Source organism: Phoxinus phoxinus, assembly GCF_949152265.1.
Source record: "Phoxinus phoxinus genome assembly, chromosome: 8".
NCBI lineage: Eukaryota > Metazoa > Chordata > Actinopteri > Cypriniformes > Leuciscidae > Phoxinus > Phoxinus phoxinus.
The window spans coordinates 22,816,660-22,831,654 of record NC_136883.1 but is presented as its reverse complement, the minus strand read 5'-3'; the positions used below and the strand labels follow the sequence as shown (position 1 = coordinate 22,831,654).

Below are 14,995 nucleotides of genomic sequence, written 5' to 3'. Positions count from 1 at the left end.
TGTGCTAGCGTATCAACAATTAGGTGCAGAGAACCGAAATCATAACTAAACCAGCATAAAACTGTCTAACTAGAATAACTTCACAGTAAGGTTAAAAGCTAAATGTATCTTAGAGCACAAAAGTGTGCTTGTTGATCCTTGAGGGGTTTCGCTGACTGAGAGGACGTCCACACAGTTTACGTTAATCCAAAGACGACACTTGTCAGTATTTAACTTCGGTTTTGGGAAGGGGAAAAAACGGACACCCCCCTCCAACCTCTCTGGGAAACGCGTATCTGTGTTACAAATGCCCCAGGCACAACGTTTAACCATATTTTTTATAAAACGACGACGTAATAGCCTGCCGAGACCAAAAATATGAGCCTCCTGCGTTGAAGTCAATGGAGCGCCGTGAAAAAGTGTCGGAGCCTCTGTGGGAGCTTGTTCTTGGTCAATCTACATTCTAGGGCGTGGCTTAGCCAAAGGCGAATTGAATCGTGAGATGGTATAAGATTCCCACCCCTATTGCACACACAGAGAAGTTCCACACTTGCAGTGTTTAAAACAACACTGTTTTCATTCAGTGCACATGTGTAGTGAAACGAAATACCCGTACCAAAATATTTAAGTATGAATGCGTCTGTTACACCCCTACTAGCAACAACTTATGAAAAATATTGAACAATGCATATCTCCTACATATATATTTCGGTCTCTCTTGAACACTGTTTGTGTATAGGTACCTGACATGAGAAAGATGAGTCTCTGTCGGGCCTCGTTGGATGCACGAGGAGTTCTGATACGGTCGATCCACTGGTACTCTGGATCCTCATTCACCACAAGCTCTTCCACAAAGCCATGAATCATAACGGCACGGTAACATCGGGGAATGGAGGTTGCTGAAGAAAAACAGAATGGGTCTCATTCACTAATAATTGCGTGGCTTATTTCGTATTTGTATGCACAAGATTCATTACTTCAATGATCTCATTGTTTCTGCATTAAATTATTACACCGTTTAAATTAATACATTTTTCGCTAACTGTGATTTTGTATATGTACATTTCTGAAGTGCATAACTTAAGACAGTTACCGCTGATAACAGATCACTCTAAATTGTAATATGGACTCATGCATTTTCTGTAAAGCTGCTTTGAAACGATGTGTATTGTTAAAAGCGCTATACAATAAATAAATGTGAATTGAACAGGAGAACTTCTCACGGAAAACCTCTGCCTAATTCACAACACGTTTGTACGCACATGAATTCGTTCTTTAAGGGGTCATGAACTGGCTTTTAAAACATTTTTAATGTTGTTGTCTGAGGTCAACTTATGACGTTCGCTTGGTTTTTACATTCAAAAACATCAAAATGAATAAGTAATCAGCTATTTTCTACCCTGGTTTTGAGCCTAGCTCCTGAAACGCTCGGTTTTTATGGGCGTGCCTCATTGAAGACTTGGAAGTAAACAACCACTGCTATGATTGGATAACAGTTTTGCATATTATAATGAGTTTCATGTAATGTGCGAATCGGTGGGCGGGGCTAAACAGGCGGTGTTGAAGTAGCCGTTGATCTTCTTTTGCGGAGGCGGTGTTTGATACTCTTTGACGTCATAGATCCCCACTTTGAAAAACCTGGCGTTCGCTGTGCCTTGTGTCAATAAAAGCTTTTATTGGACTAACGAGGAAGTTTTCAGTTCTGAAACTTACAGGATATTCTTATAGTATGATGACCTCTTATATGTCAAAAGCTCAAGGAAAATTTTATTTCTTAGTCATAAAATGTCATCACCCCTTTAACATCGTTCTGATGTTAGTGAATTTGGCGTATTCTAAATTAATGGCCAAGTGCATGAGGTTAGTCATTTGCATAAAACAAATCTCCATATAATGGCTTCCCGCACACGCATCCCCCTTTCTTCACGCCCGTGTCTCGTCAAACTTGCCGCTGTTTGCAGACGCATTCTCGTCCGATCCTCGAGTAATCCCAAGTGTGCCGTTCTCGCAATAAACACCTTTTAAGATTACAGACCTCTCATTAGCCAGCTGTACATACGTGTATATCTACGTTATTCAGAGAAACCTTCTAGAACGTAGCTTTTCTTACTCTTTTACTGTAGCCTATATGATGAAATGTATTTAAGATGAAATTAAATTGTATTATTTTATTATTTTATTTTAATGATATGGATTATATAATACAATTAATGCAACATACTTCAATATATTTATAGTCATCTTAGGATGAAATATAACTTCTTTACACGATTATAAGGCCGTACAGAGTAAGTGATTTTTGCGTACGTGTGGTTTCAGTTGTTCCTATATTTGTTCATAAATTTAGAATAAATTTTGTGATTTGCTTTTAAAATCGCTCGTACATGCTTAGTGAATGAGACCCAATGTGAGTGAAAGTTCTCAGAGGAAGATAAAAACTAAAGAGAGAAAAGTGAGCGGAGCAGGGTAGATAGTGGAGGAAGCAGATTGTCAGATGGAATAAAGGAAGGAAGGACATGAGGCAATGAAAGCAGATGATCTAGATACTTACTACAGAAGAATTTGACCCCACACGAAGACTGTCTGAACCGGTTCAGGTCATTGAAGAGATCCACCTTCACCAACACATTAATTTCCCCTCTTATACCTAAACACAAGCATTTCATTATAACAAAACAATCCACAACTCTTCGATATTACAGACTAAGGGCGTTTTCAGACCTGTAGATTGTTTGCTCGTTTTGTTCCGAAACAGGGATTAAAAATGTTACAGTTGTAAAAAAATTCTTGGTTTTGCTCGCTTTTACAAGGCAACATTTCCAAACCGACCAAAACTTGTTATTTCAAGTCACGTGCGAGTATTAACCGGTCCTCTCATTAGTCAGTGTGCACCTGTTTATGTTCCAGGATTCGCCCATAGCGGTCATCCGATAAACAGCTTCAGAGGCTTATTATGGCTTTCTTTGTAGCTGCCGTTAAATCATTTTGAGCAAGGATAAAGGCTTCGTCTGTATTTTTATGTGTTTTGGCCAGGTGTTCTGAAATATGTTCGTCTGACCAAATTTGAACTTCAGCGCATGATTCATATTGAGAGGCATTAAGGAAGCAAACACTGCTGCTTTTCACGCAACATGTAATTACTCATCACATATTGTGATACAGACTGGTCCGTTGGGTTCAGATTGCGGTCTCACCACAAGCGAACCACTCCAGAGTTTGTTTTTAAGCAGATCGAGACCACCTCGTTCAGGCGATCTCGGACCGATTGTTTTGGTGTGGATCTGAGCGCGCTTGCCGTCTTCGTTTATGCCTATTGAACGGAACTATGGGAGAAAATGTGCCAGGTTCCAAAACAAATGCACCAAACGAGCCAGATGTGAAAGAGCCTTAATTTTCCTTATGTATACACACCATGTATAGTGTCATAAATGGGGAGCCAGCCAGAGATGACCGTAGCGGCTTCACTGCAGAGTAATGGATCAATGTCAATGTACACCTTTCCAATAGCATCATTAGCGCTGTATGTGTCATGGTCAAGAACGGTTATCTGCAATGGTTCATCCTGCAAATCTTCATCATCCACCTGAAGGAAAAATAAAGATAAACATAGGGAATAAGCTCCATAAAAGTCCAAACTATAGCAGGAAAAAGAAGGAAGACCTTACCTCGAATTTGAACCACTCAGAATTCCATTGAGGATTCAGGGACTTGGGGTACACATCTGTTTTAAATGTTACGTTTCCGAACTTCACCTGTGGAACGAAACTTTATAAGTGCTGATCTGCGATATAACAAGGGCAGTTTCTCAAAACTTGAGCTTGATAAAGTAGCATTTTTTAACTAATGTGCAAAGCCGAGTGATTTTTAATAGACAGGTGCTCAACTGACCTCCACGAAGGCATCCGTGAGATCGCTGGCACGGTCCATGACGGGCAGGTGCCGTCCTGCAACTATCTTCGCCTTTAACTTCCCAGGCATTATTCCTCTACTCTTGTTATTTAAACGCACATAAACACAAACATTCTGTTTCCACACTGGATCAAGGCTAAAAAGGAAAAAATAAACAGATCATAAGCAACCTGACCCACATACATCCATACTTGAAACATGTGAACACAACAGGTGCTTTTGACAGATTAGACTAGAGGAATAAAATATAACGTTAAAAAAATAACGACGTCATTATGTCACTGCTAAATAATACCTATAAATGTTGTGGTGTTCAGCCACCATATTCTCACTAACACACCTCCAACTCGTAAACCCCGAGCTTCCCATTCGTATATACTACTTTGTGGTGGCGTTCATGTGCGTTCAACTCGTAAATACGATATTTTCGACATGACTTGAACGGACTTCTCAAGTGAAAAAATAAATAAAAATGATTTTATATAATATATATATATATATATAACGTTATAACTACTGCATCCACCTTGTAATGGTGGATGCAGTAATTTTCATGTAATAAGCAACAATAGTAGTAAGGTAAACATGATCTTTGCATAATTTTGAGAAAATAATTAAATAATACAGCTAATCAATATGTAAATTTTTAGGTTCACCTCACGGTTAGCAGTCTCATGCACATTATTATTTTAACAAAATCATTAAACGTAAAATTAGAACCCCAAAAATCGATAATAATTCTTATACAAATCATATTTAACGTTAACGTTAGCTCTGTATGGTTCAGGCAGTAAGCAGTTTAGCTGCATTCACATTGTCAATATATCACAGCAGCACTATATTAGATACAAAAGCATGTTTCTATACAGATCTGTGGATAAACTACAGATAGATGAGATTATTTTAGTGTTTTTGATCCTGTCAGCTCACCAGAGTTTCACCTTAGCGGTTCAATCTGACGTTAAAGTCTCTCCATCGACCCTCGTGCCGATTGAAACGCTTCTTGTATCATGATTAGATCTCAGGAAGGTCCACCGTCGATTCTGTGTTGCATTTTGGTCGCAATCATGCCAAAATGTAGATGTTTATATAAGGCTAATTTCAAAAATAAAATCGTCTGTCAAATGAAACGACTTTCGCAGATTCAGGCGCATCGCTCACGCAGTTGGGACTAGGAGGCGGGCACGTTGAGCACATCCGGGTCACGGACATTGATGTCATTTGGGTCAGATGTGTGCTGATTGTAAATATTTTTAACTTTCATCCAAAGTTTTTTTTTTTTTTTTCATCACGTCTATCTTAGATCTCCACGCTATTAAAATAACTGGACAAATAAGCATTTGACTTTTTCCAACTGTCAAGGATTAAAAGTCAGTCTTAAAACGTTAATCTCATTGCATTCAGAGCCAAGTCAGCCAGTGGATTGTGCAGCCTGGACTGTTAGCCTACTATTATTAAACACTGCGTGCTATCCCACTGGGACCCTCCTTTGTAGCATGTGTAAACCTATTTTTTTTACAGTCTGGTGTAAACACACATAATGCCACATAAGACTACTTCCCGTTGTTAACGTGTTATTTCAATATGTTTAGCTCATGTTCACATGGTTGTAATTTATCATACACAACAAAAAGTCCTACAAGTTAAAAAGAATAGACATCATAATAAAATTGTGTGCACTGCAGCACTGTGCAGTGGCGTTTTAAAATTAGCTTTTATTTTTGTATATCAAATGTAAATTAATTAATTCAATTCTATTTTGTATTTACAAATTGTATTGTATTTGTATGTAATTAATCTTCTATTTATTAAAACCAAGCATAAATCTTATCAAGTTCATTTTTAACAAATAAATCTGGCTCTGACGAAAACAAGAGGCGGGATCGCAGGAACCAACCATATCCAAACATAACCAATTATATCCGTTTATATACTGTCTATGATTATATCCAATCATGGCATGATGGAAGCATGCCCCCTATCACGTGACTTTTCCCCATTCCCCCCCATCAGTTAAAAGTCAATGGGCTCAGGAGAGGCAAGTCTCCCGCTGTAACTGTGGCTGTTGGACCGTGTTGCTTTAGAAAAAAGAGTGATTCATTCTCTTGTTTGTTTTTTTGTCATTTCTATTATTTTCTCATCCAATTTTTTTTGAGGAGACACTGCAAGTTAAATAGCCTATATACATTTATAAATACGTGTGTGTGTATTCATAATTGTATATGGTCAATGTAGCCATATGGTCCTGACAGTGGTCCTTGTATGCTGAGTCAAGTATTTATACTTATCCAAAATGATAAAAAAAAAATTTTTACTTGACCAGAGCCTTTTTTTACACCGTTTTATTGTTTTATATAAAAGCTTCCGCACAAGTGTATTCATTTTTTTATGTTACAGAGTTAGACATACTGCAGAGATGACCTGTGTCTAACAATAACCATTACATAATCAAGCATCATGTTACATAAAATCCATAACTGATATATTGTCATCAAAGACTATTTTTATATGCATGAGTGCATTTGTTGGCATCATTTGTTTGTATGGAGTTTGTGTGTTAGGGGGATAAGTTAAGTAGTTTGTGCTTCTGTTGCAAGGATCAATTCAATATCTCTTAAATATCGGCTTAGTTTCAAATGAACCCTTGGATCAAAGGCTATTTTCACCTCATTGAGCTGCCTTAGGTGGAAATGTGCTAATTTGAGCTCAAAAATGCAAGGGGATGCATGAGAGATATTCCTGACACCCCAAGCTGCCGAAACCATTCGCCTGTAGAGTCTGTCGGTCACTGCCAGTCATGCCTCCACTCTCCAAAAAGTGAACTGAAAACATATACAAGTTTTTTCTCACTGAATCCAAAATTACTTTTTGGTTTAAAATAAATAAACGACTGGGATTTTAAGGTTTTGCCAGATCTGATGACCTGAACTTCCCAATGATCCTAATCAAGAGTCAAGGATTTGTATCACTAAGAATACACCAACACAAAAACCATGATAAACACTTGTTCTTGATTTCAAACACACTACAAAATGCATTAAAGAACAACAGGTGTTTAAAACACATGAGATAATATTTTAGGTCCTGGGTTGGTGGGCAAACGGTGTTTAAAATGAGTATGTGTGACCCTGGACCACAAAACCATCAGTCACGCTGAATAAATAAGCTTTCAATTGATGTATGGTTTGTTAGGATAGGACAATATTTGTCTGAGATACAACTATTGGAAAATCTGGGGTTGCAAAAAAATCAAAACATTGAGAAAATGGCCTTTAAAGTTGTCCATTTATATTAGCGATTGTGCTGCATTCACACACAAAAATAAATGTTTTATATATTTACGGTATGAAATGTACAAAATATCTTCATGGGACCTGATCTTTATTTTATATCCTAATGATTTTTGGCATAAAAAGCAAAAATGATCATTTTGACCCATACTATGTACTGTTGGCTATTGCCTCAAATATACCCGTGTGACATGTGACTGGTTTTGTGGTCCAGGGTCACATTTATGGAAGTGAGGACTGCTTTTGTGAGAGTGAGCAGCTGATTGTTCTGTCCCATGACTAATGGATGGAAACATTTGCTTTATGCTATGTCTTGTTATTTGACTGTAATGTATTCAAGGTGAAGAGTTAACAACCTGCCGTTTCCTGTCATTTACAGATGTGTCTGGCTGTCATTTTTAGTTGATGGACTTTTCCTTTTACTTTGTTCCTGTTTGAATTCACAACTTCCTATTTTTTCATAGGATGTGCCATTTTTGTCTGCTATATTGTATTTTAGATGCATATACAATTATTTGAGTCACATAGTAGGCTTGTAATTGCTTTGTCCTTGTGGCGTACGGTAGGACACACAAACACACGCCCAGTCTCTGATATGTTGAGGACAGCTGCCCATTCATTCTCATTCCTGTCTCTGGGAGCTAAAATTACAACGCTGTTGCCTGTCACACATAAAAACAATTGTCTCTGTCCTTTGTGCTTTCAGAAGCTGGTTTGACCCAACAGGCGACACCTCAGGTAACACACATCTCTTTGTGTCAGATATATACCACTTTCCTAGACATCTCTCAACACTGATCAACAGAACAGAGAAGATTTATTTAGTTTAGTATTGTGACTGCAACTATACATCATTGTTTGTTTTTTATTTCTGATATCACAGGTTTCACGATGGCAGACGAGTAAGTAGTTTTTATGCACTGTTTTTTCGTTACTCTGTGAAACATGAACACACATCTTTGTATCTGTATTTATTTGATACCATTATTATTTTCTTCTCTTTTTCTCTTCGCAACCACCAACAAACACAAATCTGCAGCGATGTAAGTAAATTGTCTTTTGTTATTGGGACTTTTCAGACTGAAATTACAGTTACATAGTTGAAGTGTTAAAACCTTTAAACCTTAATTATATTATACAATCATTTTCTGATATGGACAATGTGATTTATACTATGTATTTTACTTTATTTGAATTTTTCGTCAAAAGGCACCTGCTCCATTGGCCCCTCGAGAAGTACAAGCCAAGGTATTCACCAGCATATTGAACAGTATATTGTGATTATGATATTGTGACATTGATACATTCATCTATACATTGTTGAATGACAGAACATAATGCATAAAACTTGGGATTAAATTCACTTTAATCTCTTTCTTTCCCCCCTTTTTTTAGCCAAAGTCTAAGATCTCTGCATCTCGAAAACTCTCCCTGAAGGTATGGTATGGTGTGTGTGTGTGTGTGTGTGTGTGTGTGTGTGTGTGTGTGGTCCTGGTAAACCCTACATTATGGGGCAAAATCCTTGTCCTTGTGGTGACATTTTTTGGTCCTCATGAGGGAAACAGCTTAAAAAACAGCTTAAAACGTTTTCTGCGATGGGAAGTAATTAGGGTTAGGGGGATAGAAAATACAGATTGTACAGTAAAAATCATTACGTCTAAGTAATGAAAGTCCCCATAAAACATGAAAACACAACGTTTGTGTGTGTGTGTGTGTGTGTGTGTGTGTGTGTTTTCTATACTTTAGGGACTAAGCTAATGTGTGTGTGGTAGATATCATGTTGGTATGTTTTCATTTTATTTATTTTATTTTTTACTACAGAATGTCTATTTGTGTTCTGTTTTCTAAGATCCTTTTGCTCCAAAGAGCAATGGAGGAGTTGGAACAGGAAACGGCCAATCGTGACGATGAGAAGGTGAAATATCTGAGTGAGAAGCTTCCGCCTCTTCAAATGACCGGCCTCCAAATGGAGGAGTTGCAGGTTAGTGAAAGATACTCATCAACTAATAAAATAGGGAGTTTTTGTACTTGTATTTATTTATATTTATAATTATATTACCAGTTTGAACACACAGAGTGAAATTGTGTTTCTCATGAAGTTTGAATCTAGACGAAACCGAAGCTTAAATAGCCTACAATATACATTTATATTTTTCAGTCACATCACAATTTGCATATTTCCAATTGTGTTATTCTCATTTTAAATATTATAATATAATATTAATATGTTATTTAAAAAAATGAAAAGTAACTATAATTAAGAATGAGTATTTTTTACACATCCAGAAACTGTGTCGGCAACTTCATGGCAAAATCGACATAGTGGACGAGGAGAGATACGACTTTGAGGCCAAAGTCAATAAAAACAACAAAGACGTGAGTATAAATGAATGTACTTTTTCTAAGTAATATCACACTAAATGTTTCTGTAATGAACAGAGTGTGTGTGTGTGTGTGTGTGTGTGTGTGTGTGTGTGTGTGTGTGTGTGTGTGTGTGTGTGTGTGTGCGCGTGTGTGTGTGTGTGCGCGTGTGTGTGTGTGTGTGTGTGTGTGTGTGTGTGTGTGTGTGTGTGTGTGTGTGTGTGTGTGTGTGTGTGTGTGTGTGTGTGTGTGTGTGTGTGTGTGTGTGTGTGTAAAAGATCCATGAGCTGAAGCTGAAGGTGCAAGATTTAGGAGGGAAGTTTAAGAAGCCTGCCCTGAGGAAGGTGCGTGTGTCTGCGGATGAGATGATGAGAGCGCTTCTGGGCTCCAAACACAAGGGCTCCATGGACCTCAGAGCCAACCTCAAATCTGTGAAGAAAGAAGACATTAAACAAGAGAAGGTACACACACAGAACACAACAAGCATTTTGTATCAAACTTTAGAATAGAATGTTTGCATTAAATTAATGAGGCAAATATGCCTATGCTGTCCTTGACAGGTTTTTAGGGATTCACCTGAATAAAGGAACTGTGTTTCTGTTTTGTCAGGTTATGTCGGCAGAGGTGGGCGACTGGCGTAAGAACGTTGAGGCCATGTCTGGGATGGAGGGCAGGAAGAAGATGTTTGATGCTGCTGGTGGAGGACAGTAATAGGAGTGTATATAAGAGTGTATATATATATATATATGCGTGTGCATTTGTTATTAGTGAACGGTAAAGTCCAAATGAAGAAAATCACCTGAAAAAGTCACCAAATAAAAACACAAATCAATATTAATACAAATCTCAAAAACAGCTTGTAACTATTATGGAATGTTTCAAATGACTTTGATTTAAGGTTATTAAAATTTTGATTATGCTAATTATGTGTGATTCATTATGCCAATAGACTGTCATGATATTTTTAACACACACTGGATGGATAGAACTTCATGACCTTGTGTGATTGACAGTCGGTTATGTATCAGGGCTGTGAGGTCAGGTCACAATCACCACTGACAGATGACAATATTGACTCATCCTGAATATTCACACTGTGTGACTGGCTGTGACAAGTTAGTGTCTCTGGCAGTGATTCATTTGGTCATCACCTGTCTGAGACTGGCAAAAGAGATGAGTTGTGGACATGTAGTGTGGCCTGGTTTGGCAGGCATACTGTATGAACAACGGCGGGGAAGTAGAGTGGAAAGAATAGTTTATCACCTCAAAATAGCACGACTATGACAGGGATCAGCACTCTTATCATAGTATTCTTATCATACATATTCAGTGAATGTGTGAATCTCCAAGACACAATACCCCAAAATCAAAAACAAAAATGTATGCAAAATACTTTATAGCCTATGTAGAATAAAAAATAAAGTATATTTGGATTTTTGTTGTTGTTGCATTGTGACATTGATTTCATGATAATGGAAATATTTTTTTAGTGTTTATTTTAGACATTTAACTTTTTTTTTTATATTACTTTGGAGTAATTTATACTTTGGTCATGTATTTTTTAAAATGTTTTATAAAAAATAATAATAATAAAAAACAGAACACAACAAATAGGATATTATAGAACTTTACGTAATATTAGATCATTTTCACACAGATGGGAAAAATATGCATAAATGCTGCAGAAAATCCTTTATTTGGGGTCAGAAAAAAGCATAGTATTGTGAAATATAATTATAATTTAAAATACTGTTTTCCACTTTAAATATATTTTAAAATGTAATTTATTCCTGTAATGCAAAGCTGCATTTTCAGAATCAATACTCCAGTCTTCAGTGTCACATGATCCTTTAGGGTGGAGGATTCAACATTTTCAGGATTCTTTAATGAATAGGAAGTTCAAAAGAATAACACTTGTTTTAAATATATATATATATTTGTAACACTGTAAAAATATTTACTGTAGAAAAAAATAAAAATAAAGCAAAGGCTGTATAGTGCGTAATGCAGTGTGCTAACACTCTCACACTGAAATAAGACTACAACCCTCCTTTAAACACGTCAATGTTTAAACAATTGAGTTAGATAATGAGTGTGAGCATTCTTTGTACTTTGCACTAGTGTGGTGAGTTCAGCTGTCCGCAGACGTGAGTGTGCACGTATATTGAACTCCACATAAATGCACAGACGTGAGCTAAATATAACCCAACGTATAAAATTAAAAGGCATTTGCAGAATTTAAACATGCAATTAGAAGCCAGAGTCTAATTTTAACCCTTCACAAGCTCATACCAGCAGGTGGAGGGTATGCTATATATAACTTTCTAGATCTCTGGAATTAGGTAGGCTATTGTATTTACTTTTACCCTAGGCCTACTATTCGAGCGTTCCTTATTTTTGGCGGCTATTGGATTGTTTCAGAGTTTGAAATTGAAAGCACTATATATTAAAGTCAACAAGAAACAGAAGTTGTAATACTCTTTTCTTCACCACTGTGACTTACATCAGAGTGATGAAACATCTTCTTGAACAAGCAAATTAAATGTAGGGCGGGACTTGATTTGTCCACTGGTATTTGATTGGATTGTTGAATGCTTGTGGTGAGTGACGTAGGTCCCGCCGTCGCGCCAGTAAACGCACCATCAAAGAGATGTTTGCAAGAGAGAATGGAAGTTTTTGAATAAAGGTTATGAGGGCAAGAAAATGTTAAATAATAATAATAATGTTCATGGATAAATCATTTATTATAAATAAAGTAATATTCAATAAAACAAAATAAGAATGGTCGATCTTGATTTCTTGGGGATTTAATTTCAACTGCAGGGTTTCATTTTAAGTGGCGAGTTTTACTTTTAAAACTAACAAAATGTTTAACTTCTGTACAAGACTTGTCAAATACAATGCCGAATGTTAATCCATACCTGTCAACACTCCCGTTTTCACCGGGAGTCTCCCGTATTTCACACCCATCTCCCGCCCCCTCCCGTTTTGTCCTTTCTCCCGTGAAACTCCCGTAATTTGTATTCCCAAACGTCGTTATATGAATAATCACATCAATATATTATTCCAAGGTTGCCCAGTTGCCAGATCTTGTATGAAACCCATCCTACTCGCGCAATCAACACATCATACACATTTCAACCCATTTGTGAGCTCAACCTGGCAACCTACAACTCAGTAGCGCTGTTGACGTGCGCAGATCGACGTTGGAAATTGAATAAAGCGATCACTGGTAGAAATGGGAGGAGAAGACTCCGTGGTAAATATTTCACGTAATTAACGCAGCATCCGTTTTTTCTGTCATCCTTTGGCTGGCGTTACATTATATGATGCGCTTTTATTCTTGCAAATGCTTTTAAACCATTCACGCAGACAAATTGAGCGCCAAAATCGAGTTTTCTTTCAACTTGAAGTTGACCGAACACACGCAATTCTGCAAAAATGTCTGTTTTGTCGAGTATCCTCATAAGAGCAGACTGAGCACTCTTAAATTAGTTAAATAGTTTTAAATGAACATAAAGAAGAGTTGTGACTGAGAGAATGAGGCGCGTGTGAGATCCGCGTCTCTCTCAGCGGCGGCTGCTCTTAAAGACACAGTAGCCAAAAAAAGCTTTCAGTCAGTAAAGTTAATCAAAGAACAAAGGGAACAGAGAACAACACTCTGCTCTTGACAAAAGAACATTTGTAACTTTAATAAGGATTCATCTATGTATAATTTAACATTTATGCAGTGCAAACTGTTTGATAACTTTATAAAATTTCTGTATATTTCCTACCTTTTAGACAAATATTTAAAATATACTGTCTTTGTCGTTTCTACATTAATTTGGAGATTAAATGTGAAATTATGACATTATAAAATATATAAAAAACATAAGGTTTTTATCATGAGTAATCAGAATTTTTTTATTTCTAACCAAGCCCCTCCCCCCCCCCCCATCTCCCGTATTTGAGTACCCAAATGTTGACAGGTATGTGTTAATCCAAGTGACCATTTTTTCCATGACACAGCATTTTTCCACCTTTAGGAAGTGCCCAGCAAGTGGAAATTGGGAAATTGTAGGTTACTGATGGAACTTTACTGCAGTTCAAGCATGAAAAAAAGCATGTTAATTTTTTTTATTTTTTTCCAAAACAAACGTACCTGCTTCCACTTTAAACAAATAATTTACATTTAGAGTAGCATTTGCTGAGAATTTTACTGCGGTAGCCTACTGAGAAATGTTCTTTGAGGTCTTGGTCTAGTTATTTATTACATCAATGATGCACATTTAGTCGCAAGCAGCTATTTTTGGAGTTTGGCACAACAGACAGGGGTTACGTAACAGAAGAATGATGAAACTAACGTGCTGGTCATATAATTAGAATATCATGATCATGAATATCATATTTTTATTTTATTTAATTCAGTAATTCCATTCAAAAAGTGAAATTTGTATATTATATTCATTCATTACACACAGACTGATATATTTCAAATGTTTATTTCTTTTAATTTTGATGATTATAACTGACAACTAATGAAAATCCCAAATTCAGTATCTCATCAAATTAGAATATTACTTAAGACCAATACAAAAAAAAGGATTTTTAGAAATGCTGGCCAACTGAAAAGTATGAGGATGAAAAGTATGAGCATGTACAGCACTCAATAGTTGTTGCTCCTTTTGCCTGAATTACTGCAGCAATGCAGCGTGGCATGGAGTCTGTGGCACTGCTCAGGTGTTGTGAGAGCCCAGGTTGCTCTGATAGTGGCCTTCAGCTCTTCTGCATTGTTGGGTTTGGCGTATCACATCTTCCTCTTCACAATACCCCATAGATTTTCTATAGGGTTAAGGTCAGGCGAGTTTGCTGTCCAATTAAGAACAGGGATACCATGGTCCTGAAACCAGGTACTGGTAGCTTTGGCACTGTGTGCAGGTGCCAAGTCCTGTTGGAAAATCTGCATCTCCATAAAGTTGGTCAGCAGCAGGAAGCATGAAGTGCTCTAAAACTTCCTGGTAGACGGCTGCGTTGACCTTGGACCTCAGAAAACACAGTGGACCAACACCAGCAGATGACATGGCACCCCAAACCATCACTGACTGTGGAAACTTTACACTGGACTTCAAGCAACGTGGATTCTGTGCCTCTCCCCTCTTCCTCTAGACTCTGGGACCTTGATTTCCAAATGAGATGCACATTTGCTCTCATCAGAAAAGAGGACTTTGGTCCACTGTGCTTTATTAAATCCAGAGTCAACGCAGCCGTCTACCAGGACATTTTCAGAGCACTTCATGCTTCCTTCATTTTCTAGCAGGATTTGCACCTGCCCACACTGCCAAAAGAACCAAAACCTGGTTCAATGACCATGGTATTACTGTGTAATTACTGTGTGATTTCATGCAATATTCTAATTTTCTGGGATTTTGATTTTGTAGGTTTCATAATCTGTAAGCCATAATCATTAAAATGAT

General features: G+C 37.2%; 2 protein-coding genes across 11 annotated transcripts in view; one reads left to right on the top strand and one right to left on the bottom strand.

Moving 5' to 3' along the window:
• Positions 1-5,116, bottom strand: part of c2cd5 (C2 calcium dependent domain containing 5) — a 53,065-nt gene extending 47,949 nt beyond the window's left edge. For 8 of the 10 annotated variants that reach the window (XR_013798476.1, XM_079620024.1, XM_079620025.1 and 5 more), the window contains exons 1-6: positions 4,819-5,110; positions 3,868-4,024; positions 3,645-3,731; positions 3,391-3,562; positions 2,531-2,626; positions 723-878 (exon numbers count right to left, since the gene is read on the bottom strand). Coding sequence is in view for 9 of the 10 variants with exons in the window: in XM_079620024.1 (XP_079476150.1) it covers positions 723-878; positions 2,531-2,626; positions 3,391-3,562; positions 3,645-3,731; positions 3,868-3,957 (601 nt within the window). In the remaining variant the exon portion in view is untranslated. Of the gene's footprint in view, positions 1-722; positions 879-2,530; positions 2,627-3,390; positions 3,563-3,644; positions 3,732-3,867; positions 4,025-4,818 lie in introns of all 10 variants that reach the window. The other 2 variants (XM_079620029.1, XM_079620032.1) reach the window with 1 other exon arrangement.
• Positions 5,117-8,369: 3,253 nt separating this feature from the next.
• Positions 8,370-10,977, top strand: tnni1c (troponin I, skeletal, slow c). Its single transcript, XM_079620023.1, has 6 exons — positions 8,370-8,426; positions 8,574-8,615; positions 9,028-9,159; positions 9,465-9,554; positions 9,818-10,000; positions 10,149-10,977. The coding sequence occupies exons 3-6, from the start codon at positions 9,049-9,051 to the stop codon at positions 10,248-10,250; spliced, it is 486 nt and encodes a 161-aa protein (XP_079476149.1). The 5' UTR covers positions 8,370-8,426; positions 8,574-8,615; positions 9,028-9,048; the 3' UTR covers positions 10,251-10,977.
• The last annotated feature ends 4,018 nt before the right edge of the window (positions 10,978-14,995 follow it).

Bases quoted from the DNA above. Each gene is read 5' to 3' on its own strand.
- tnni1c (XM_079620023.1), top strand. From the start codon at position 9,049: ATGGAGGAGTTGGAACAGGAAACGGCCAATCGTGACGATGAGAAGGTG. The intron at 9,160-9,464 runs GTTAGTGAAAGA...TTACACATCCAG, and splicing joins TCCAAATGGAGGAGTTGCAG to AAACTGTGTCGGCAACTTCA. The intron at 10,001-10,148 runs GTACACACACAG...CTGTTTTGTCAG, and splicing joins AAGACATTAAACAAGAGAAG to GTTATGTCGGCAGAGGTGGG.